This window comes from Apodemus sylvaticus, chromosome 21, assembly GCF_947179515.1.
Source record: "Apodemus sylvaticus chromosome 21, mApoSyl1.1, whole genome shotgun sequence".
Classification (NCBI taxonomy): Eukaryota; Metazoa; Chordata; class Mammalia; order Rodentia; family Muridae; genus Apodemus; species Apodemus sylvaticus.
The window spans coordinates 47,196,630-47,221,795 of NC_067492.1; the positions used below are offsets into that span (position 1 = coordinate 47,196,630).

At 54.2% G+C, this 25,166-nt stretch overlaps 3 protein-coding genes across 3 annotated transcripts; all 3 read right to left on the minus strand.

Annotated features, from left to right (window-relative positions):
* Positions 1 to 73: 73 nt before the first annotated feature.
* Ptger1 (prostaglandin E receptor 1) lies at positions 74 to 2,715 on the minus strand. The gene is made up of 2 exons (XM_052166715.1): positions 1,265 to 2,715; positions 74 to 871 (listed from the first exon to the last, which is right to left on the minus strand). The coding sequence occupies exons 1-2, from the start codon at positions 2,312 to 2,314 to the stop codon at positions 605 to 607; spliced, it is 1,317 nt and encodes a 438-aa protein (XP_052022675.1). The 5' UTR covers positions 2,315 to 2,715; the 3' UTR covers positions 74 to 604.
* Positions 2,716 to 5,740: 3,025 nt separating this feature from the next.
* Gipc1 (GIPC PDZ domain containing family member 1) lies at positions 5,741 to 17,735 on the minus strand. The gene is made up of 7 exons (XM_052166714.1): positions 17,629 to 17,735; positions 9,328 to 9,648; positions 8,487 to 8,672; positions 8,212 to 8,392; positions 7,530 to 7,642; positions 6,543 to 6,624; positions 5,741 to 6,424 (listed from the first exon to the last, which is right to left on the minus strand). Exons 2-7 carry the CDS (start codon positions 9,613 to 9,615, stop codon positions 6,273 to 6,275), a joined length of 1,002 nt encoding a protein of 333 aa, XP_052022674.1. The 5' UTR covers positions 9,616 to 9,648; positions 17,629 to 17,735; the 3' UTR covers positions 5,741 to 6,272.
* A 4,021-nt stretch (positions 17,736 to 21,756) lies between these two features.
* Positions 21,757 to 21,891, minus strand: LOC127672033 (thymosin beta-10-like). Its single transcript, XM_052167212.1, has one exon. It carries the CDS (start codon positions 21,889 to 21,891, stop codon positions 21,757 to 21,759), a length of 135 nt encoding a protein of 44 aa, XP_052023172.1.
* Between the last annotated feature and the right edge of the window lie 3,275 nt (positions 21,892 to 25,166).

Genomic DNA, 25,166 nt, shown 5'->3' on the forward strand with positions numbered 1-25,166 from the left:
GGTTCAGCCTCTGTGTGGAATCGGTGTGTGTGTGTGTGTGTGTGTGTGTGTGTGTGTGTGTGTGTGTGTGTAGTGTGCTTGGGGCAGGTGACAGAGGCAAGGCAGACTCTTGGGGACAGGATTGTCGGGGCTCATTTGAAAGGTCAAGATGGGAACATGCAGCAGTGGGCTCAAGGGTGTGTTGGGGAGCATTGGGGTTTTAAGGTTGGGTGGGTACAGGTGTTGAGATTCTTGGCATAGTTAGGGACCAATGAACGGAACAAGCAAGGGTCTATTGTGGTGGCGACAGAGATGGGAAGTGAATCCAAAACGTTGCTCTACTTGCTAAGAGCCCCAATTTTAGAACTAAGGTTGAGGCATGGTGCGCATGCTCTTCAAGCCGCTGGCCTGGGGAATCCCACCTCTGGTGCTGGGGGCATCCTGTGTATCTGTGCCATCGCGTGACCAACGTTAGAACTGTACTCGTCCCCGGTGGAGCCTCTTTTGCCCCTGTGCGGTGACAGTGTTGCGGACCCACAGGACGCAGCTCCCTAGGCACACTGAGTTTGAGACTCAATGCCCTTGAGCCCGGCCCAGAATGGTTTGGCTTAGCTTCTGGGCACATTCAGAGGTGGCCGAAGCCACTGTGCCGTGAGCTACGCAGGGAACTGGCCTCCCAGGCACTCTTGGTTAGGCCCAGCTCCGTCGGACCACCCTTGGCACTGACCCTCAGGGGTAGGAGGCGAAGCAGCTGGCGCAGCATGGCCTGGCGCAGCAGGATGTATACCCATGGGTCCAGGATCTGGTTCCACGACGCGAGGCGGACAGCCAGAAAGAGCGGCCGCTGCAGGGAGTCAGAGTCCCAGCCCCCGACGGCCAACACCACCAACACCTGCGAGAAAAGCAGGCGTGAGCAGTGGAGCGGTGGGAGAGGGGGGTGGGGTGGACGGTCAGGACGCTGGGCGGGCGAGCCGTGCAGGACAAATAGGATCTGTGCTGCGGAAGGGAAGGAGAGTGACCGAGAAGGCCCCCAGTGACTGCGGAGAGTCCCGCTGGAAAGGCCCAGCATCCCAACACACAGAGGACTCTAAGGTCAAAAAGCCGGGGAGGAAGAAGGCTATGGAAGGATGAGCGGAGGGGCGTAGAAAGTGGACTGAAAGGCTTGCGTGAGTGAGGCTATTTACAGAGATCTCAAAGACAGTGGCGGCAAGGATCCTGGAGAGCAGAGGGGCAGGGTCTTCAGGGGACAGAAAAGTTAGGCTTGAGGAGCGACTGCGCCCCTCACCAGCAGGGGGCTCCAGCAGATGCACGACACCACCATGATGCCCACGAGCTGGCCCACCATTTCCACGTCGTGTGCGTGAACCCTGCGCGCGGAGCCGCCGCCCCGAGAGCTGCGGAGGGTGGCTGTGGCTGAAGTGATGGATGAGGCGGACGAGGTGGAGGCCAAGCGGGGTCCACGGGACCCCCAGCGCCGGCGATCATCGGGACTTGCGGTCTCTCGGAAACGTCGAGAGCGACGCCGCCTCCAGCGGGCCCGGAGGAGCGCCAGGCCGCTGAGCGTATTGCACACCAGTGCGGCGAGTAGCGCGGCCAGGCCGAGGCCGGCGAAGAGGCCGGCAAGCAACGCCTGGCGCCAACCTCCACGAGGCCCGAGGCCAATGAAACACCAGGTGCCTGGGTACTGTAGCTCGTAGTGACCCACGTGGACTAGTGGCAGCAGCGCCACCGCCAAAGCCATGGCAGCCAGCACGGCTAGCGCTAGGCGAGCGCGGGCCACGGACACGCGCGCCGCGTGGATCAGCGGCTGCGTGACACCCACGCAGCGCTCCACGGCCATTCCACAGCCAAGCAAAAGTGGGCACAGGCCGAAGAAGACCATGCAGCCACCCAGAAAATGGCAGGCCCCGCCAGCAGGCGCACGCCCCGCGGTGTACAGGCGAAGCACGAGGGCACCCGGGATCACGTGGCCTGCTAGGTCGGTGGCAAGCAGACTGGCGACGAACAACAGGAAGGTGGCAGCCGAGCGGCGGCGCCGCATTCGGCCTGCAACCTGAGCCAGCAGCACCAGCGCCAGCACGTTGGACACAGCACCCAGCGTCATGGAGAAGATGGGCAGCGCTGGGGATGTTCCGTTAGCTGCTGGCAGCACCACAGATGCATTGGGGACCCTGGGTGTTGCACACGTTGTTGCCTCATCCGATAGGCTCAGGTTAAGCCCGTAGGGGCTCATATCAGTGGCCAAGAGGGCTGCGTAGATAAGAAGAGGGCACAATAAGGTAGGGTCCCAACCTTCTGTGCCCAGGGCACTGCCACATGCCCCTGGCTGCTCCATTTGGGACCCAACTTTACCTGCCACTGCCCCATCTCTTGTGTCTGGCTTCACTGTGCTCTCCTATCTGCGGGGGGTCTTGACTGACCTGGCACGGGTCCTCGGTATCTCCTCATCTCCACCATACCCCCACCTCCTGGTTTCCACCCCATCAGTTTCCTGGTCCATGGCCCCATGGAATAGAGCCTCTCCTGCTTCTGGTCCCAGTTTCCAGCTTCATGTCTGCCTGCCCATCTCTCTCCCTTTTCAGAAGTGTCCTTGGCTTGCCCTGGAACAGGCCAGATAACCTGAAACTCAAAGATCTCCGTGTCTATGCCTCCTGTGTCTTGGGATTAAAGGCTCACACCACCATGACCAGCTTTGGTCACCTTTTAACTCTGCCCTTGGTTTCCATGTCCCGACACCTCCACCACTATAGTTCATCTCTTCCAGTGGCCGTGTGCCTGTCTCCAGAGACTGACTCAATCTGCAGTTTTATCTCTTCCCCAAACAGCCTATCTCTACACCTATAACCCATTCCTGTGCCCCAAGGCCTCTACGCCACATCTCGTCTCCACGGACCTCTCTGTGCCCACAGACCCCTGCTGCCCGGACCCACCTCTGATCTCTATGATGCTCTCAGACCCAGGGTCCCACCTCTTCTCCAGAATCCCATCCCTGTTGCCTTCTGTTCCCATGGCAATCTCACAAATCTGGCATTGCCTCATTCAGATGCCCATCCCATGCCCCTTTTAAACCAGCCTCTGGCTTCTCCTTCAGTCTCCAGTTGAGAGGAGATGGACAGCTTAGGGCGGAGAGCCATTAAACAGCCCGAGAGCAGGATGGCTAGAGCTAGCCTTCCCTGGCCTGCCGTCCCTCAGTGTCCCAGCGTCTTACCCAGAGCTGCTCAGGATGCAGGGTCCCCATGGCCTGGAACGTGGCCCCTGCTGCCCGCCCCAGCTACTCCCTGGCTCCCGGCAGGCCGCTCCCTCTTCCTGGGGCGGCTCCTCGGCTCCGTGCCGCCTCCACCCGCACTCCACTGGCCTCCAGGGGCTGCTCCACCCCATGCATGTCTGCCCTCTGGGGCTGGGAGCCTTGAGTGGGCAAAACCTCTACTGCTGGCAATGGTCAGGGCAACAGGGCTCAGATCCTTCCCTCCAAGGACTGAGGTTCTCTGAATTGGTTTGGTCTCTGTGACCACCCCCCCCTCCTCTCATCGGGGCAGGAGCAAAACCCCACACCCTCACCCGGGCCGCCTGCCCGCCTCATTAATAAAGCGGATAAAATCTAAACACTGGAAAATGTGAGCATCGCCTGGGGCGGCCTGGGAGGGCTACGAGCTCCCGTGGGGGGAGTGAGTGTGTGTGGGGGTGGGGAACTGGGAGGGCTGAGCTCCGTGGGGGGAGTGAGTGTGTGGGGGGGTGTTGTCCTCACTGGGCTTGAGGGTTTGCTGTGATGGGAGCTAGTGGTGCCTCCTACCTTGCCTTTAAGGCTGTCACAGTTGAGCAGAGGTGGGCAGCCCAGACCAGGGCAACCTGGAGTCATCCTAGGAGAAAGGGAGGTGGCTACACGGCTCAGGGAGCCTGGCTTCCATCTGCATCCTGCCGTAGGGGGAGGTGGGCAGTTCGCAGGGCACCTGAGTCTTTCTAATCCTGCACCCATAGCTGTGTCTCACCTTATGTCTTAAAAGGGGCACATCCACCGTCAGATCAGTCAGAATGGGAGGCAAACACTGGGTAGCACTCACCACTGCCGACTGTAACGTCTACTCCCCGGATACGGACCCCTTGAAACTGAGGCTTGCCCATACCTCAGAATGGCATTGTAAGTCTGTTCCCAGCCCCAGAGCACACCGCCTGATGTCGTTCCCCTCAAACCAATGCCCATGGACTCTGAGAACTTGTCCTGAGGTACATAGTCACATCTCTAAGGCCTGGCTGTTTATCCTGACACACACACACACCCCAAACAAGAATACACCTGAGACCCATGCACACCCTGATCACAGCTCCCTGAAACTCTTGAGCAGCCAAGGCTTACCCGCAACAGTCACAGCTCTGGTTCCACCTGACTACCCACTACACACGGTCCCAACTGCTCCCAGCAGACATGCAAGACCTCACTATAGGTAGACTGGCCTATACTGACAACTTGAACAGGCTGGAGTTATCACAGTGAAAGGAGCTTCAGTTGGGGAAGTGCCTCCATGAGATCCAGCTGTGGGGCATTTTCTCAACTAGGGATCAAGTGGGGAGGGCCCCTTGTAGGTGGTTCCACCTTTGGGCTGATGCTCTTGGGTTCTATAAGAGAGCAGGCTGAGCAAGCCAGGGGAAGCAAGCCAGTAAGGAACATCCCTCCATGGCCTCTGCATCAGCTCCTGCTTCCTGACCTGCTTGAGTTCCACTCTTGACTTCCTTTAGTGATGAACTGCAATGTGGAAGCGTAAGCTCAATAGACCCTTTCCTCCCCAACTTGCTTCTTGGTCATGATGTTTGTGCAGGAATAGAAACCCTGACTAAGACAATAGGACTTGGGGTACAGTTCAGTGATAGAGCACATCCTTAGCACGGACAAAGCCATGGATTCCACTATCAGCATTGAAACCAGGCCTGAGATCAGGGGGTGGCAAATAGGTATCTGCAGGGCTTTGTCCTGTAGACTCATCTCCGGGGACCAGGGAACCAGCGTCACTCAGACTTCCTGCAGGGTTTCTGCTGGGCTTACCCCAACATTCCCACTGGGTGCTGGAGACCTCTGGCCTGAATCCCCTTGTTCCAATTGCCTCCCTTCTCCCCATGTCTGGCCAGGGTCCCACCCCACCCTTTCCTTGATCTCCCTAAATCCTAGGATGAAATGGACTGTCAAAACAAGCTTGGCAGGTTTACATCTCTTGTGTAGCGCTGTGACATGGCTGCCTGTGCCCTGAGTACAACCAGGCACAACCTGGGTAACAGCTGGGCTATCTCAAGGTCCAGGTTCAGTTCGGCCTTGCTGCTGCACAGATGGGCTCTCACACAGAGGGGCATATGTGAGGCCTTGGTGAGTGGGGTACCGGGTCTGAACCCCAAGCAAGCCACAAACTCCAGCACAGCCTGGAAGCTCACAGGCCTCCAGCCAGGGGGAGGGGCAGTGGGGCAGCCAACTCCTAATTCAATTTGGAATCCAGGGATAGATTTCAGCTGCTGCATTCTTTCCCTGGTCACCCCTCCTACCCCAGGGCCAAACAGCTCCCAGAGTAAAATCTCTCTATCCAAGGGAGTGTGTGGATACAAAAGCCACCGCCTCCTCATCCCCCCCCTTCACTGTCTAAAGGAACCAGAGTCCACAGCAGTGGCCACTCAAATGGGAGGTGACAGAACCCAGCCGAAGGGGCTCCTCTCAGGTGCGAGATGCCAATGGGAAGGAAACCATGGTGTGTTTCTGGTGTCAAGAAACAGGAAGAGCCGGGAGTGGTGGTGCACACCTTTAATCCCAGATCTGTGAACACAGATGCAGGTGGATCTCTGTGAGTTCAAGGCCAGCCTGGTCTACAGAATGAGTTCCAGGACAGCCAGGGCTACATAGTGACTCTGTCTTGAAAAGAAACAAAACAAAACAAAAAAAACAACAAAGCAAAAAATGTAGGGAGGTCATGACCCCAAAGAGAACTGAGGCCCAGGGGGACAGAAGGGGCAGCTGCCAGCTGACGGTGGGAAATGCTGGGGACAGAGGTGACTGCCCAGTGTGCTGGTCCCTCCCCATGCGCTTACTCTATTGAGGTAGGTGGGGAACCCGGCAGGGGTTGGCCGGGACCCCAACCAGGCTGGGCACCGTGGTGGTACTGATCGGAGCGGGCCAGGACCACGGGGCACTTGCACCCCGTGCCATTCCGGGCTGCTGAGTTACAAGCCAAGGCTGTGCCCAGGTCGTGGTTGCGGCACCCTTCTCGAAGCCTTAGCCAGGCCAAGCCAGGCTATCTCAAGGTCCAGGTTCAGTTCCAGTCTTAGTAGCGGCCAACCTTGGCATCCCCGATGGCGCCCCAGACATCAAAGACAAATTCATCTGGGAATGCGAAGTCCCCGAGCCGCTCGTCCAGGGCTTCCGCCAGCTCGTCTGGGTTCCTTTTGTCTTTTCCCAGCTCCACCATGGTAGCGGCTGTCAGGGAGGAGAAAAGATGGAGGCACAGATGGCGTGATGGGCAGAGGTAGGCTCAACGCAGTCCGGGTGAGCCCGGGAAGCCTGCCCCCATCTCAGGCATGGGCACACCACTCACCCAGTTCTGTGTCTCTGATCCCCATGTAGCTCTCTAGCAAGTCATCCACCTTTTCAATGGCCTTTTCCTCAAAAGCCGACGGCTATGGAGGGTGGGGACAAGACAGCATAAAAATGTCAACAGATGTCAGTGCTGTGATACGCACTGGGCGCCTGCAGCGCTGGGGACGGCACACCGGGACTCATGCTGGGCAACAGAGATCATGAGCGGCATCCCCAGCTACTGGGTTTGTTGTTATTTATTTTATGTAGAGGATTCTTTCGCCTGCTCATATGTGTGTGTACTAAGTGTCTCTCTGGTGCCATGGAGGTCACAAGAGAACATGGGACCTCTGGAGCTGGAGTCAACAGCTGACTGCAAGCCACTCACTGTGGGTACTTGGAACTCAACCTGGGTGGCTGCAAGAGTCACATGTGCTCTAAATTGCTAAGCCATCTCTTGAAAAACTTTGAACAGGGGCTGTAGAGATGGCTCAGAGGTTAAGGGCACTGACTGCTCTTAGGTCCTGAGTTCAACTCCCAGCAACCACATGGTGGCTCACAACCATCCGTAATGAGATCCGACTGAAGACAGATCTGAAGACAGTGTACTCATATAAATAATAAATCTTTAAAAAAAAAAAAAGAAAAACTTTGAACACTAAATTATATCTTAGCTTCCCAGGTAGCTAGGACTATAGGTACATGTCCATACTGAACTGGGTCTCATGTATTTCCTATATGACCTCGGTGACAGCGGCTTGCCATGGTTTGAATGTGAAATCCTCCTGTCGGAAGTTCCAGGACTGGCAGTGCTGTTTGTTTACATCATTAATGTCTGCTCTGACAAGAAGTTTCTGATGCCTATGCTACAGGGAGGAGACCCAAGGCTCGGCGGACCACAGCTGGACCACGGCGGGTCTCAAAGCTGGGCAGAGTAGGCTTAAGCAGGTGTCCAGTGCCTTTCACACAATTAGAATGCTGTCAGTGGCTGGGGACAGTCACTCACCAGATCCTCCACTGTGGCTGGGCCCCGCGATCGGAGCCGGAGGGTCCCTCGGCCAGTGCCCAGCTGTGGGCCTGAACCAGGGCGGCCGCCTGCTGAGCGCTGGCTGATCATATCTGTGGGAGGGAAAGGTGGTGGGCTGTCTCAGCACACAGTCCTCAGGCACGCACTTTACACAGTCACCTCCCACCATCTCCCAGTTCTGCAGCCCCTGGGAGCGGGGCTGGGCTCCCGGAAGCCAGGACTTGGCATGGAGCGAGGGTAGCTTCGAGGGAAGGATCGAGGGGTGGGAAGGGTGAGTGTAAGTGCCGAGCCCCAGATAAGCCCTTTCTAGCCACCCCAGGGGCCTCAGGCCCATTCCTGAGAGTTAGTGAAGCCAGGGAGGAACGTGGGCAGGGCACCAGGGCTGGCCAAGGCAGCCAAGCCTCACTTCTCCGGGCTGAGGGGGCTGGCCAGGGTTGGGGGCACCTGGCTGGGCTAATGGCTCCTGGAAGTCGGGTGTGGGGGCAACTTCCTTCAGGCTGGGCCGTCAGCCAGCACTAGGTTCTAGGGCAGGGTGGGGCTGTCCCCATTTTGCTTTGCAGGTTTGGGTGCCACCTGCTGGTGATTCCCAGGACTGCAATCTGTATTTCTCAAGAGCTCAAGGTCATCCCTGTGGGTGGCCCACGGTGTAAGGATGGCTCACCAAAGGCCTTCCGAGGCTCTGTGAGTTTGAGGGTGAAGGTGCGGCCTCGGGGCAGCTCCTTGAGGAGCCTGGCAACCTCATAATGCCGACAGCCCAGCAGGCTCTGCCCGTTGATGGCTTCAATCATGTCGCCCACGCTGATGAGCTGGATGTGGTCAATCACACTGCCTTCCTTGATGCGCTGTGGAGGGGCGGACGTCAACCCTGGGAGCGCCACTCTAGGTCCCATTACAGACCCTGACCACTGACTAAGGCTGTGCCACCCACCCGGGCACCTTAATGAAGGCATAGCCGGCCCCGTTGTCGGTGATGGTGAGCCCCAGAGCGTCCTCAGATTTGAATACTTCCACCTCTTTGCGCTGCCCCTTGACATGGGCAAAGATGAAGTCCTCCAGCCCGATCTGGCCCCCCAGGAGCTTGTCCATATCCACTTTATGGGTGTTGAGGGTGCAGAACATCACCTGCAGAGGTAGGGCAAGATGCTCACTCCTTCCCCACTGGGCCCTTTCCCAACCATCCCTATCCTAGGGATTGGTGACACCCAGAGCCAAGACGAGGTCCGCTGGTACATCAAATGCTACGAGCAGGATTCCTGTCCTGGTAAAACCTCCGAGCTAGCCTGACATACAGGGAGCACTCAGCGTCAATGGCGTCTGGACTCCCACCCAGCCTCCCTCCCTGTCTCCACTTGAATCTCAGCCCCACTGCTGCCCTCCCTGCGGCTTCTCGCTGACCCTCGAGCTCACAGCCTTTGGGGGCACAAGCTTCCCAGTGCCTTATGGGAACCCAGCTTCCACCTGTGTCCGTCTGTCCGTCCGTCCGTCCTCCACAACCTACCAGGACACAAAGCACTTCAGACCTGATGGGATTAGTATCTGCGGACCCACAACTTACTAGATTGCGACCCTCATAAGGCCTGTTGGGAAACTGCCTCTCCCTGACCCCCATACCTACTTGAGTACCAGTCTCTCAGGGCCTGATAGGAACTCGGTATCCTCCTGTGGCCGCGCCTCCTAGATTCAGGGGCTGCTGGCCGGCGGAACATGAGCCCCAGCTCCTAAGAACACATGCCTAGGCCTGTGGCTTGCTCTGAAGGGGCCTTAGTCCCACTGGTACCTCAGCAGCTGGTAGTCGGAAGGCCTCTGCGATCTTGCCGTACAGCTCCTTGACATTAGTGAAGCCTTCGATGCGACCCGTGGGGCTGCCGTGGGCCAGCTGGGTGTGGAACACGAGGCGGGGCCGGAGGGCAGCAGGAGGTGGAGGCAAGCCCACGTGGGACTCCCCGGCTCCGCTTCCGCCCAGGGGCCCAGGCTCCCCGACGCCCAGCCCGCTCCGGCTTGGCTCTGCCTCCTCATTTTCCACCAGAGGTGGTGCTTTTTTCCTTCGCCCCAGTCCCAGTGGCATGAGCAGCCAGAAGTGGGCACTCGGCCGGGAGACCTGCAGGAAGGGAATCAATCGGGCTTCATTTTCTGAGTACTGGCCCTGGGTGCCACCCGGCATCGGCACATGGTATCAACATCAACCAACATGGTTCTGTTCTGCAGAGCAGGGTTCCTTAACCCAGGGGTCTGGCGCAGGCTGGTCACGTGCTCCACCACAGAGCGGCACAGCAGCTGATGCTGAGAACCGGGCTCCTAAGCACCGGGTGCCAGGGTGCCAACCTCGCGGCCTATAGAGCACTGTGTTGTATTTGCATTCTGCTGAGGCTCTTAGCGCCCCTGCTTGGCTGGCGCTTGTCCACAGAGCTGGCTCCTCCCACACACTGCAATCAGCTCTATACACTTATAGCTATGAAAACGTGCTCCACTGTATTGTTTAAAGAGTAACAATAGAAGATTCTGTCCATGACACTCTCCCCGAATCAACCAACCCTCCCTCTGTACGGGGTGTGTGTGTGTGTGTGTGTGTTTGATTTTGGCCTTGTGTTATGTGGACCCACATGCCTAGCTTGCTTCATACTTTTTGAGGCAGTTATCTCTGAGTTGCTCAGGCTATTCTTGAACTTGCAATTCTTTTGCCTCAGACTTCAGAGCAGCTGGGACTACAGGGATACAGTCGCACATCTGCCTTACCCAAGTATTTCCTGTGTGCAGTGCATTGGGTACCCAGAGCTGATGCGAAGATAGAGAGCTGGCTCTAAGGAGGGCCCAGATGCTGGGGTGCGGCTCAGCGGTGGAGCAGGTGCTAACGAAGACCCAACAATGTTCATCCCTGCCTCACACTGCACAGTGCGCACACAGCCTGCTACGGGACCTCACTCGATCCGCATTCCAGACGAGGTCCCTGAGGCATTCCGACCACACCCACTGGCGCACACAACTGAGGGAGGATAAAGCCCTTGCCTTTTCCTTTCTCCGAGCAAGGCTCTCACTCTGTAGTGCAGGCTAGCCTAGAACTCAAACTCCTGCCTCAGCTTCTCAAGTGCTGCGAAGACATATGGAAAACCACACCCAACTTCTTTCATTTTTCTATCAGCTGCAGTCATTAAAGCTATGTGCAAAAAACCTGAGTTTGGATCTGGTTTATGTAAAAAAGCCAGCTGTGGTAAGATGCGCTTGTAATCCCAGAGCTGGGGAAAAAGGGATCCGTAGGGCTCAGCACCAGCCCAGCCTACTCAGCCAGTTCCACGTCAGTGAGAAACCCTGCCTCAAAAGCCAGGAGGGAGGCTGGCAGGATAGCTTGGTGGGTAAGGTAATCTGCCATCACCCCTGCAGGGTGGGCCCGGGGGAAGGAGAAAGCCTATAGCTGTCATCTGACCTTTCCGTGTACACCGGGCTATGTGTACCCACAATGCACACAAAACAGACAACTGCACTAAGAGACACCCCGAAGTGGACAGCTCCCGGGGCGTGACGCCGAGGCTGCCCTCCAGATTCCATGCTCATTTGCACCTGCACACGTGTGACACACGCACACAGAGGAAACAAAACCCTCCCGAGTCTCTCCCTCAAAGCACGGTCCCCACCGTGTCCCTTAGGACAGATGGCCAGTTCTGCTAGTGAGTTTTAGCAGGAAGAGGCATGTGACGCGTCCTCATAGAAACAGTCAATCACTGGGGTAAAATCCTCCAGAGCAGTACTGCCCTAGACAGCAATGGCTGACCTGTTGTCGGGCTGCGGGGGTCTTTAGTAACTGAAGCTGTGGCGGTCTAAAAGAGAAGGCCTCATAGACTCATATATTTGAATGCCTGGTTCCTACCTAACAGACTGGAGAAATGTGTCTTTGGAGGGTGGGTTTTGAGGTGTCAAAAGCCCATTCCAGGCCAGCCAGTCAGTCTGTCCGTCTCTGCTCGATGCCTCTGAATAAAATGTAAGCTCTCAGCTGCAGCTCCTGCACCTCGCCTGCCACTAGCCACGGCGAGTCTCAGTCCTTGGAAGGCAGAGGCGGCTGGAGCTCTGTGACTCCAAGGCCTACCTGGACTTACATAGTTCCAAGCCAGCCAGAGCTACAGAGAGAAACCCTGCCCCCCAGTCTCAAGCACCCACCAAAACCAGCGTGGGCTACCACGTTTATTTTTTAGTATTGTGTGCGTGGTATGTGTCCACTGTGTGTGTGTGTGTGTGTGCTCCTGTTCTCACAGGCCAGAGGAAGCATGTGGTATCCCCAGTCAAGTCCACCACAGTCCTCTGAGGCAGGGCCTCTCAATGATCCTGAACCCACCCCCACCTCCCACCCCCCCCACCCCTGTCGCCACCTCCCCAGCGGTAATGCTGGTGCGGGGGACAGCTCTGACCCTCCCCCTTGTGAAGCAGCACTTGTCTCCGAGACGTTTCCCCACTCCTCTCATTTCTTTTTTCTGTCTCCCTCTAGCAAACAAACATTTTAGGGGGCAGTACCTACTATACTCATGCACTTATTTTATTTATTTATAATTAATTTTTAAAGATAGAGTTTCTCTGTGCAGCCCTGGCTGTCCTGGAACTCACTCTGCAGACCAGGTTGTCCTCTGACTCACACAGATTTCCCTGCCTCTGCCTCCTGAGCACTGGGATTAAATGTATATTTAATCCCCCACCCCAGCTTCAGCTTATCTTTTTAGACAGAGTCTTGCTATAGTATCTAGATTAGTCTTGAATTTCTGATCCAGTGATCCTCCTGCCTCAGCCTCCCAGTATCTGACTTTCAGCATGTGCCGCCATGCCCAGCCCTGGTTAGGAGCATCATGTCACAATGTGCACCACATCATACACATAGTAGGTATTAAGGCAGAAAGTGGGGTGAACTTCAGCCCACAGCTGCCTGCTGAGCCCGACCCCTACTCTGGCTCATCTCCGGGAAGAAGGTTGCTTTTCTGATTTACTTATGAGATACAATAAGCCAGCTGGTGGACCTAGCAGCGTGTGTCCCAGCGGCAGTAAAGCCTGGTGTTGAGTCCTGGTCCCACTCTAGGGCCTCCCCTACGTCGTTCCTCCAGGATACGGATGTTCTAGGTCGATGGGGAACAGCACAGAGGCCCTGCAGTAAAGTATGTCACTTCCAGCACTTCTCTGAAAGGTGTGGTTAGAGTAGGGGAAGGAGGGAGAGAGGCGCGAGAAGGTGGCCTTTTTCTGTAGTGCCAGGATGGGGCTAGGCCTCGGGAACACTAGGTACACAATCACGGACCACACCCAGACTCTGATTTCATTTTCAAGTCACTTGTCCAAAAGGGGTGGGGCATAAGCTCCCTCAAGGTGCTTCACTTGTAATCCCCTGAGAAAGTTCCTTGGCCTTGACACCTATCCCCAGAGATATTTCACCCTCTTCTCCCTCCCCTCCCCCACCATGTAGCTCAGGCTGGTCCCAAACTTGCTGTAGCCAAGGTTGACCTTGAACTTGTCATCCCCCTGCCTCGTCCTCCTGAGTGCTGGGAACACAGGTGTGCAACCCCAAACCTGGCTAAATTCATGTTATTATTTTGTGGCAGGGTCGCACTAAGTAGCACAGGTTGGCCTTGAACTCCTGATCCTCCTCCTCCTCAGCTTCCATACCAAACTCCAGGTCCTGAACTGCCCTGCTCTGCAGAGCCTCGCCTGAGGGCCATCCCAGGTAGAAGGGCACCCAGTTGGCTGGATCCCGTCCTCCTGAGAGGGCTCCTCGCTCAAGCCATGCCGCCTCCTCCCTTGGAAGCTCTACCATCCTGCTCACCTACACTACAAGTGGCCTCTGGGTCTTCAGGCTTCCGTTTACCCTCCAGTTTCCTGTCAGGACGGCAGCCAGAATGACTGTAAACAGTCACGTCCTCTCTGCCCCCCTCCCCCCCCCCCCCCCCCCCCCCGCATCCCACCATCCTTTACCATCCTGAGGCCTGCTTGCCCTTAGCCCCCTCCCTCCAGCCACGGGGCCTCTTCCATGCTGCTCAGATACTTAGGCCAGTGCGAGCTGCCCACGGCCTTTGTAGTGGCCGCTCCCTGTGCTGTGAGCACCCTCCCTCACCCTTCAGCTGGGATGGGTATTTTATGTCTTTGCCCACTGCTGAGGGAGAGATCTGTGTCACTAATGTCTACCCCTCAGTATGTGGAACACTGGCTGGCACTGGAGCAGCCAAGGACAAATCCCTGCTGGGTGGGCGAGCGCCCGGTGTGGCTGAGCGGGACTGGCCAGCTCCCCAGATCAGTGCCTGGCAGGGGGCGCTGCCCGGCTCCTCCCTGTCCATTCGCTTTTGTATCTGGGATAATCAATGGTGCCCAACGCCTCTTTTATGCATTTGTAATGCTCTCGATTGGCTTTTTAGTGAATTGCCTGTTAACTCTCTTTGTTGCTTTGTTTTTTTGTTTTTTGAGGCAGGGTTTCTCTGTGTAGGCTGTTCTGGGACTCCATCTGTACACCAGACTGGCCCTCAAACTCAAGAGATCTGCCTCCGCCTCCCAAGTGCTGGGATTAAGGGCAGGCAGAACAACCACCCGTTTTCTTTTTCATCAAGTATTTTGTTTACATTTATCTGCTTGATGCGCACATAGACGCATGTGTGTGCCTCAGAGGATCTGTCAGAGAACAACTTAGCTGCCTTACTTCTTTCCCTCCATCATGTGGGTCCTGGGGGGTCAAACTCAGGTCATCAAGTTGGGCAGCAACTACCTTTACCCACGAGCCACCTCACCTTCTAAAAAGCTGTATTTTGTATTATGTGTACCTGACTGTAGATGCCCGCAAAGGCCAGAACCCCATTTCTAGATCCCCTCAATATGGAGTTATAAGCTGCTGGAGCTGCCCACCATGCGTGCTGGGAACCAAACTCGGGTCCTCTACAGGAGCAGCAAGCATCCTCAACTGCTGAGCCACATCTGCGGCCCCCGGAGCGCTCATTCATGGATGCGTAGGCACGTATGGAGGTTAGCGGTTAACCGTGGGTATCGGTCTCCAAGAGCCAGTCCTCTGCTTGAACCCTTCACTGAAGCGGGACAGAAGGCTCAGTGTTTAAGAGCACTGCTTACTCTTCCAAAGGACCTGGGTTCGAATCTCAGCATCTACGTGACAGCTCATAACTGCCTCTAACTCCAGCTTCCGGGGGGATCGGACGCCCTCTTGAGAGCACAGACATGCAGGTGACACATCCATACACATAAACTATCCGGATTCCTGAAGCTAGGCTGGTTATCACAGCAAGTTCTTAAACAACCAGAGCTACGTAGAGAGACCCTGTCTGGAAACAACAAAACAAAAACCCACATAACGAAATCACGTTTGTGTGCATGTGTGCTGCTGCAGTGTGCGTGCGGACTGTGGGGATCCGGTCTCTCCTTCCACCGTGCGGGCCCCAGGCTGGGCAGGCAGCAGGTGGCTTTACCTTGCTGAGCCATCTCTCTAGTGTGCCATTCTACTTTTCCCGGGAACCTACCTCAGGCTCTCCCATTCGCTCGGCAAGGGCTCTGCCGCCGAGTTACAGCCCATTTCCCCAACCCTACTTTGTCTTTCTGAGGCAGGGTCTCGCTCGCCTGGGCCTGAGCCACCTGGGCAATGAGCCCCACAGGCCTTCCTGTTTATGTGCGCAGTGCTGGTGTAACACCAGCCTGCCACCATACCTGGCACTCGCACATGGGTTCTGACAGACAAATTTGGCTGCCCCAGCAAGCACTTCACCTCGTGAGCTGCCTCCTCGGTCTACGTGGCCCCTGCACAGTTTTGTTCTGAGGAAAAGGAGTGGCTCATAAGTTAGAACTGAAGAGCCCGAGGTGTGTGTGTGGGGGGGGGGCGGGGACGACACTGGACTCAAGCCCCACCCTTGCCGCTCAACAGTGGCACAGACAAAGCCTCGCTGCTGGACTTCATGAGACCCGGGTTTCCGCAGCTGAACAGTTAGCAGACTTCACATTCTCCGGGAACGTCCGAGACCCCCAAGACCACACTGCACTGTTCGGCACTTTAGCCCAGCTTCTGGAAATGTTATTTGCAAGTGATGGAAACAGAAGCCAGTACCTTTTACCTGCAAGGAAGGAACTCCATTGCTGAGCCACACCTCCTCCCCTAACCCTCTCTGATTGACTGGGGAAGGGGCTGTACCGCTGAGCCACACCTCCAGAACCTTACATCCTCCCTTCCGTGGCCCGGGAGCACCCCAGTTCCTATGCCTGGCAAGGCCTTTTCCAGAATTCTGCGGCCCAGTGGAGCAGTTCCCGTGGTCTACAGGACTTAGGCCTATGAACTTACATGCTACCCTGACAACAGGTCTCAGCTTCCAACCTCCTGCTGTCATTAATCTTTCCGTCTCTACTTCTTAAGGTTTGTTGTTGTTGTTGTTGTTTGTTTGTTTGTGAATGAGGTTGCATGTCTATCTTGTGTGCCTGGACCTGGACCATGTGGGTGCTGGGCATCAAACTCCCAACAAGTGCTCTCCAACACTTGTGTCTCTATTTTAGAATGCAAACCAGATGGTAACATTCATATGTATCCAACCTGATAAATGGATCCCACAGTATAGAGGAAAACTCAAAAAAAAAAAAAAAAAAAGGAAAAGAGAGAGAGAGAGAGAGAATGTCCTGTGTGCCAGGCGCAGCAAACTCCTGTGAATCATGTCTCTAGCTTTCGGTGACCCTGAGGCCTCGCAGCACTTACAAGGATCTGCAATGGCTACCGGTTAACTGGTAGCCTGATCCCCACCAGACTGCAGGAAATTCTGCCCTGCCCTTGGAATCCTATAAGCACTACGCTGCCAGGCACAGCGGCTGCTCAGTGTTTGTAGGTGATGGGTGTGCAGTTCAGGCTCAAGGCACCTGCCTCTCCGTGTGAAACCTCGGGTTCCACAAGGGCTGAACTGTCTTATATCCCCGACTGCCTGTGGCCAGACCCCGACGGCATGACTGCTAGAGCGCCAAGAGTGACCTCCCCAGTCTGCAAGGAGCTGAAGGGAAGTGGGTTGGATGGATTTCCGGAGTCCGGCACGCTCATCCCAAAAAGGGCCTGAAACTCAGCCACCCCGCAGTCACAGAAAAGCCAAGTGGGGGGAGCAGGAAACAAGGGAAGGGGGTTGTTCCAGGGGCTCAGATAACGCCTGGCTTAGGGGACACCACACCTGCTCCCTCGTAGTTCCTCCCTAACCCCAGCACGGTACTGCTTCGGGGAGGAGAGCAGGAGGCCTCTGATTCATTCTTGAAAAACCGGATCCTGAAGGTTTCATCTCTCCAGTGTTTCCGGGGCGGGGGCCGAGGGGCGTGGATGCACAGCTTGACTGGTCTTGGCCGCCCGTAGCCCGGCTCCCCAGACACCAAGCCTCTATCTACACTTCCGCTCATCCCTCTTACAGTGAAGAGTGGATAGGGTGGGTGGAAAGGAAATGGGGTTAAGCGACCCACGGGATTTGGGCCTTGCCTCTCCAGCTCAGGGAAGGGACACGAGGGCAACTTGGAAGCTGTCTAGTGACCGACCGTGGGCGCGGGGAGGAAAGCAAAACCCAGCAGGTGCGGCTCCGAAGTGAATATGGGGGCGGCGGTGGGCGATGAGTCTAGGGGCTGGTTAGGGACACCTGATCTCTGGGTCTAGTTTCTGGACTCTAAGGGTGCGGGTTCCTAAGCCCCACGAGCCACTTACTAGCTGTGTGACCTTGAGTAAGTTACTCCACCTCTCTGGCACCGGTGCCTCACTTCTAAAACAAGTTAACAACCCCTCCCAGGAGGGAGGGTGTTTTGATTCAACGCTGTGCTCCATAAGCGCCGGACGAGGAAACGCTGATCCGGGCTAGCAAGGGGGGAGTCATCAAACTAGTACTGCGGTTGTTACTGTTATCCAGACCTGGGGGGTCTCGGTGTCCCCCTCGGCCACCTCTGGGAAGAGGCCTGGGAGGGGTCGGGAACACTGACCCACCACCAACAGGGAGCGTCCTGGGAGCAGAGAGCAGGGGCGGACCAGCGGGGAGGGGTCCGTGTTTGGGGTCCCGACGCGGCCAGCTCCACCCCACCGCCACGGCTCCACGCCCCGGAGGCCGCCCCCCGGGCGGGGGACACTCACCTGCGCCGCCGCCACCCCGCGCGCCCTGCTCGGTTCTCTCCAAACTCCGCCCGGCTTCTCCCTGGGCCTCCGGGACTTGGGCGGGGCCGGCGTCCCGAGCGGACCAATCAGTGGTGGCCGTGCGCACTCGCGGCCAATGGGCGCCTCCCGTCGGAACGCTCCGGAGGGATCCCTCCGCCGCGCCTCGGGCTACCCCCACCGTGAGAGCCGTGGTCCAACCTTTCTCGCTCTGGACGCCGGAGGACTGAACCATTGTGGGGCTGCACGGGTGGATGGGGCGGGGAGCTGGGAGGGAGACTCTGGTGACGGGGTTTGGAGGACTGAGCTCTGTATCCGGGAAAGCGCGCCTTTTGAGAGGTCAGCGAGAGGCCGGACGGCAGCCCCAAGCCCCGTTTCCCTCTCAAAAAGATGCTTTGATTCCAGGGGGTGGACCACAGTGAATAGGGAGGGTCCCGCGTGTCTCTGCTTCTTCCACTCTAGCACAATAGACAAAGGCGATCGCGCATTCATTCAGCCTTTCAATATTTAAGTGACCCTGCCTGGTACCAGGCTCGGTCCTGTCTCTACAGACACAAGGACGGAGTATACACAGAGTCAGATACAGGGTGTGCAAAGGCTCCGAATCTGCACAGAGGGTTGCAGAGCCCTTCGCAAGCAAAAGCGTGCAAGAAGACCCTGTGGAACGTATCAGAAGAGTAGAACACTGGACTTGTCAATTGAGCACCTCCTGTGCGGAATCGAAGCTGGTGACAACCAGTCCAGGCTTCTACCCTCGGGGAAGATGGACTCTTTTTCCGCCCCCTTCTTTTGCGTTCTTCTAGGTGCTCTAAGGTTGATCGGAGTCCCAGTTCCTCCTCCTCTTGGAGGATCAGCCATTGGGCTTTGTGCATGCTGGTCAAGTACTCAAGGCTGAGGCACTGTCACTGCGGGATGCTAGGTTGACAGTTTACCTTCAATCTCCTGCTCCCCTTTCAGGAGTTTATCTCCATCTAACTGAGATAACTGAGTTTACTGTGCACACACTTTGTCCACTTTCATACCTTTTAACACACACTCATACACACACTGAGGAAGGGGGAGGGAGGAGGGACAGAGAGGGAGGGAGGAATGGATGGAGAGAGAGAGAGAGAGAGAGAGAGAGAGGAAATGACTTTGAAACCTCAAAGCCCTTCCCCCAGTGACATACCTTCTCCAACAAGGACACACCTCCAAAACAGTTCCATCAGCTGAAGACCATTTTTTACCATTTCTTCTTTCTTTCCTTTCTCCTTTCTTTCCCTCCCTCCTTTTTTCTTTTCTTTCTTTTTCTTCCTTTCTTCCTTCTTTTCTCTCTCCCTCTCTCCCTCTCCCCCCCCCCCCCCTCTCTCTCTCTCTCTCTTTTTTGAGATAGGGTTTCTCTCTGTAACAGCTTTGGCTGTCCTAGAACTCACTCTATAGACCAGGCTGGCCCCCAACCAATAGAGATCCACCTACCTTTGCCTCCCGAGTACTGGGATGAAGGCATGCATCATCACACTCAGCAATAAGGGAACCGTATACTAAAATATAGGAAACTGTGGGATCATCCTCATTCAGAGCACCACATTCCATTCTCTGGCCCGCTTAGACTTGTGGCCATATCATAATGAAAATGCATTTAGTCCAATTCAAAAGTCCCTGCAGTCTATCACAGTCTTGACACAGTGTAAAAGTCTAAGGTCTCTCTTGAGACTCAGGGCAACCTCTTAACTGTAACCCTCCGTAAAACCCAAAAGCAAACTTTGTACTTCCAACTTACAATGGCATGGAATACACATCACTATTTCCAAAGGGAGGAAAGGAGCATTATGGGAAATACTGGACAGCACAAGACCAAACCCTGCAGAACAAGCTGCAAACCCCGTATCTCCAGGTCTGAGGTCAGTGAGGGCTTAGACGGCCCTGCACTTCCAGCTTTGCTGCAGGCAACTGTGATTCTTCTTCATTTAACTTTTATTCTTCTCTTATACATTACACCCTACCTCAGTTTCCTCTCCCTCCACTCCTCCCAACTCCTTCCCGCACCTCCCTCTTCCACAGATCAACTCCTCCCCGTTTCTCTTATTAAAAAAAGGAGGTGGAGCAGGCCTCCCAGGGACAGCCACGGAACATGGCCTAATAAGACACAACGCAATGGAATACACACTCACTGAAAGGACTTTCAGTACCAAGATGAAAGGGCTAAAAAGGGGAGAGTATAGGGGGTTAGGTGAGTGTGGCTAGGCGGCATGGGGGAAGGTGTCCAGGCGGGCCCTTGCCTGGGCACCTCTGCCCCTGAGGGACCACACACACACAGACATGGTGTAGAACAGAGTTTATTCAGAGTAGGGGATGGGAGTTAGTGGTAGAGAGAGGTAGAGAGAGAGGTAGAGAGAGAGAGAGAGAGAGAGAGAGAGGAGAGAATACAGAGAGTGGAGGCCGGCCATGACCACATGGAGGGGGGAAGAGCCCCAGGGGCAGAGAGGTGAGAGAGTGTGGGAGAGCAGGAGAGCAAAAAGGAGAGAGGAGGAGCAAGTAGCCCCTCTTATAGTGGGCCAGATCTCTGGGGCGGGGCATACCAGGCTATTGCCAGGTAGGTATGGGGTGGAGCTTAGACAAAACCCCAACACTCACATCACGGCTGAGCTTGGCAACCCAGTAGGAGAAAAAGGTTCCCAAGCACAGGCAAAAGAGGCAGAGACAACCCCACCCCTGCTGTTGGAAGTCCTACAAAAACACCAAACTACACAACCATAGGCATAAGCAGAAGACCTAGCTCCATATTTGTCACTTCAGTTTCCATGAGCCCCTATGAGACCTGCATAGTTGATTCTGTGGGCTGTGTTCTCATGATATCCTTGACCTCTCTGGCTCCTACGATCCTTCTTTCCCCTCTGCTTTGGGGTCCCCCTGGGTCCACAGTGCAATAGTGATTCTAAATCCAGTCAAGCTGACACCAACATGGTGTCAATATGACACCAAATTACAGCACATTAAGTAGTAGCATTCCACCCGTGGCTCCTAGGCCTCCTTGTCTCACAGCATAAAACTCAGTTTAGTTCATCTCTGAAAGGCCCTTAAGTCTTCAAAGTCCGAAGTGTGGTCTATGACTGAAGGCAGTTTCTGGTGTGGGTTGACTGTGTTGTGGGAGTTTTCCTTCTCCACTTTGGCTCCCGGCTGATCGAACACACACCCACCCCAGAGCTATCTTTGGATCTGTGAAAGAAAGACACACACTCATTAGCTTATTTTTAAAATGCCTTGGCTACCTGAAAGGCTGGGTAGCCTCCTAAACCTTCCGGTTGCTCCAGGTCCAATCAGGAATGCAGTGAGCAGCCACTTACCCGAAATCTCACGTGGCTAGTTGGCTTTACCTCCTGTCGCTCCTTTGTCCTTCTTCCCCAGTCCCCATGATCCTGTCCCATTCCTCTCATCCACACAACTCAAGTGTCCCACCCTGTGCCCAGCCATCGGCTGTTGGCATCTTTATTGATCGATCAAAAACCAATTGGGGATAAGAACCTTCAGTGTCTGGACATGCAGATTCCTGATTGAATCAAAGCCTTAGAAGCAAGCTCCAGCAGAATGGACATGTTCTCCGAAGGCTCCTGTGTTTGATTATTTGGTCCCAGGCTGGCGGTGCTGTGTGGGGAGGTTGTGGAACCTTTAGGAGGTGTGGCCTTGCCCGAAGAAGCAGGTCACTGAGAGCAGGTTTGAGAGTTTGTAACCTACTTCCACTTGTATGTCACTCTATCTGTGCTGTCAGACTGCCGTGCACCATTGTGGCCGGTTACACTCCTGCTGCTAAGTCTTCCTCACCATGACAACGTGGAACTGTGAACCAAAATAAACCCGTTCTCTTTTAACTTGTTTTTTTTTTCTTGCCTTGAGGTGTGTTTTATTTTCATCAATCATACAAATAATTTTCTATAATATCCCAGGGCAAACCGATGAAATTTGGCAGTCCGATTAGTGGAGGGACTTCCCGCGGTCCGTGGCATCGTTTCGGAGTACGGGGTTCACAGTGCAGCCTGTGGCTCGCACCCATCCGGCAGGTGGCTCTTCCTCCACATCACGAGGGGGTCTTGGAGATGACGGGGTAGGGTGGCATGGGGAAATCTTCCTAGGCTTTTAGGAGGTTTCACTCCTCTTTTCTTGTTCAGTGGTCTCTTTGGTCGGCAGGGTGTTCTTCCCCTGCATCTCGGTTTTCTTCAGCTTGGCCTTATCAAAGCTGGCGATTTCTCCCGTGTCCAGCTTGTCCGCCATTTTCTTACAAGATGTGGATTCTCGTTCCTAGTTCGCACTCCAGGTGCTCCCACTCGCGTTGCTGCAGCAAGAGGCTTTAACTTATTTTGGTTGGGTTATTTTATCACAAAAACAGAAACCAAGACAGCTCCTGCAAAATCAAGTCAAAATGGCACAGAGTAAACCTTGCCGTTGCGCAATAGCCAGGAATGGGAAGGGAACATGGGAAAACTGGCTGAAAATCCCAAATTCTGCCTAATCTGTGCTCCAAGGGCTGCAGAAGCCCTGCCTCTCCAGCTCTGCGGCTTCCATCGCACCCTCTCCCCGTGGCCTAGCACTATTCCACACTTACAGCTTAGGATATCCCAGAGCACCGCCATCTCTGGAATTCTCTGGAATCTCCACTGCAATTGAAGCTTCATGTTCCAGGCTTTACCAGATTCTGCCACACATGTCCTGGCCTCAGTAGCTTTCTGAGACCTTGGTCAAGCCTCTGTGACCCACCTGACAGTTGTATTTTGCGCAAATGTTAAACCAGCGCTGTGTAAATATCGCTTCCAGGTTCCAACGCCAGCTTTAAATGTCGTCTGTCCCTGCATTTTGGCTAAACCACCGTGCACACAGTTGCGTTGGCCTTTATATGTCTTCCAGGCTGACCCTGAGGTCACACTTCCTTGTGTGGCCATTTGGGGACAGGGAACTCATGTGTCTCAGTGACTGTCCTACAGCTGTGAAGACACACCATGACCACGACAACTCTTATAAAAGAAAGCGTTTACCTGGGGGCTGACTTACAGGTTCAGAGGTTTAATCCATTATCATCGTGGCAGAGAGCACGGTACCATGGAGGCAGACAGCATGGAGAAGTACTTGAGAGCTACATCCTGATCTGTAGGCAGAGAGGGAGTCATTGGGCCTGGCACGGGTTTTTGAAACCTCAGAGCCCATGCCCAATGACAAGGCCATACCTCCTAATCCTTCTAATCCTTTCAAATAGTGCCACCTCCTGTTGACTGAGCATTCAAACCTAAGGGCCTACGGGGGTCATTCTTAGTCAAATCACCTCACTATGTGACAGCATGCTCAGTTTGGGCTCTCTCTTTTCAAAAGAATCAAGATTTCAGAAGTTGAAGCCTTCCGTTGGTAAGGTCTTTCCCTGAAGTACATACACTTCAGTTTAGAGCAGGCAGGGTCCTTTAATTGTGCTAGACTCTTTCTATAAACAGTCACAGCGTTTTCTCTGTGCCTACCTTGTGTGCAACTTTAAAGCCACTCAAACTCCTTTCCCCATCATAACTATGATTTCCATATCTCTCTGCTCTAGTCCCTGCTCTTTCTCACTGTAATCCTGGGTAAGACCAGAGACCAGTAGCCAGGCCACAGTGTGAGGGACCAGGGGCCACACCATAGCGTGGTTGCTAGCCACACCATGAATACTGTCCTGGCTTGATGTTTTTTGTTTTGTTTTGTTTGTTTTGTGTTTTGTTTTTGCAGATGATTACATTTTAATTCTGCCTCACTTGTTTTTAGAGACAATGCCGCCGTATTCTTTGCCAGAATGCAACTAAATGCCTGTAGCCCAGCTCCCAGTAGATTTCTTGTTCTTTTCTGAACTTCATGAGCACTAAAGTGGAAGCTTACGGGTTCTTTGGAAAGTCAGTTGTGTTGGATGGTGTTTTACTAAAGCAAACACAAGAAGGAGTGCTTTCCTGAAGCAGACACAGGTAAAAGAATTGTAAGGTTCTTTGATTCACTGAGTAATGATACCCCGGACTCAAATGGTATATTAAACGTAAAGAGTGTTTTATTCTGCAGAAGTCCAGCATGCTGGGCTCTCCCATTACCAAGATAGAGAGAGATAACCAAGTGAGCTCGAAGGCCTGATTATATATTAGGGATCCCGGGGTAGGTGACCTTTATCTCACTCCATCTCTAGGGACATTTCATTACCAGGGCATGGGGGCTAGAAATTGTTGCTGGGGAGGTCTGGAAACTGTTGCTGGGGAAGTCTGGAAACTGTTGCTGGGGAGGTCTGGAAACTGTTGCTGGGGAAGTCTGAAACTGTTGCTGGGGAGGTCTGGAAACTGTTGCTGAAGAACTTGCTGTGGTGTGCTGCAGCTTCTTGCCACGTCCTCTGACTCAGGTCAATTGGCAGAGTAATGTCAGCTGAGACAGATTCACAGAGAGTTTTGCTATGGCCAACTCATACACCGAGGCAAGATGTATGGTTAGGCAAGACCTGTGGAGGACATGTGATGTTTGGAGGGAGGATAAATAGGACTTGACAGACTGTGAGGGGAGCTTGCTCCTAGAGCTAGTTTGGCAACATTTTTGGTCCCAGTGTTTGCTGATCTTCGCTTCACTGAGAGAGACACTGAACTTCTCCTGGAGTCCCTAGTGGACCAGTTTCCTCCTGCTAACCCATGTAGATTTGGCAGAGGCCAGGCTGTCTCTGCTCGGTCATGTCACCACTGCTGCTATCCCAACACTACTGAACTGGACTGCTGGTGTATCCATGAAGTGTGAGTGGACTGAGCTGCCACTGCTGACCTGAGAACTGAACTGAAGATTACCTGACAACGCAGATGGGAATCGCCCCAAAGAACCATTTCTAAATAGGTCCACTTCCCCCATATCCTTTCTTTTCCAATGCTTCTGGTGGGTGGTGGGCTAGAAGGGAGGTTAAAGCCTTTAAGAACCGTTATTAAAAACTAGGTGTGAGCACCGGGCAGTGGTGGTGCATGCCTGTTAATCCCAGCACTCTGGGAGGCAGAGGAAGGCAGATTTCTGAGTTCGAGGCCAGCCTGGTCTACAGAGTGAGTTCCAGGACAGCCAGGGCTATACAGAGAAACCCTGTCTCAAAAAAAAAAAAAAAATCCAAAAAAAAAAGGTGTGAAAATTTTAAGCCTACAGAGCAGTCTTTACTGTTCACATTTCTTTTTTGTTTTAATTTTTATTGAAAATTCATATAATAAACTTTGATCATGATTTCTTCTCCCAGATCCTCCCCACCCTATCCATCCCCATCCCAACCTCTATACCTTCTTTTGCTTTCTCTTTAGAAAACAGATATTAAAACAAACAAAACAGATTTTTACAAAAAATGAAAAAGCACAAGAAACACATAAACACACATAAAAAATAACCCAGAAAATACCAAAGGCAGAAACCATATTATACAAGCAAAAAGTTGGAAAGAAAGAAATGCTCAAACAAAACAATATGAGACAAAAAAATCTACAAAAATACCATGGAATTTGTTTTGTGTTGGCCAAATACTGCTGAGCATGGCATAT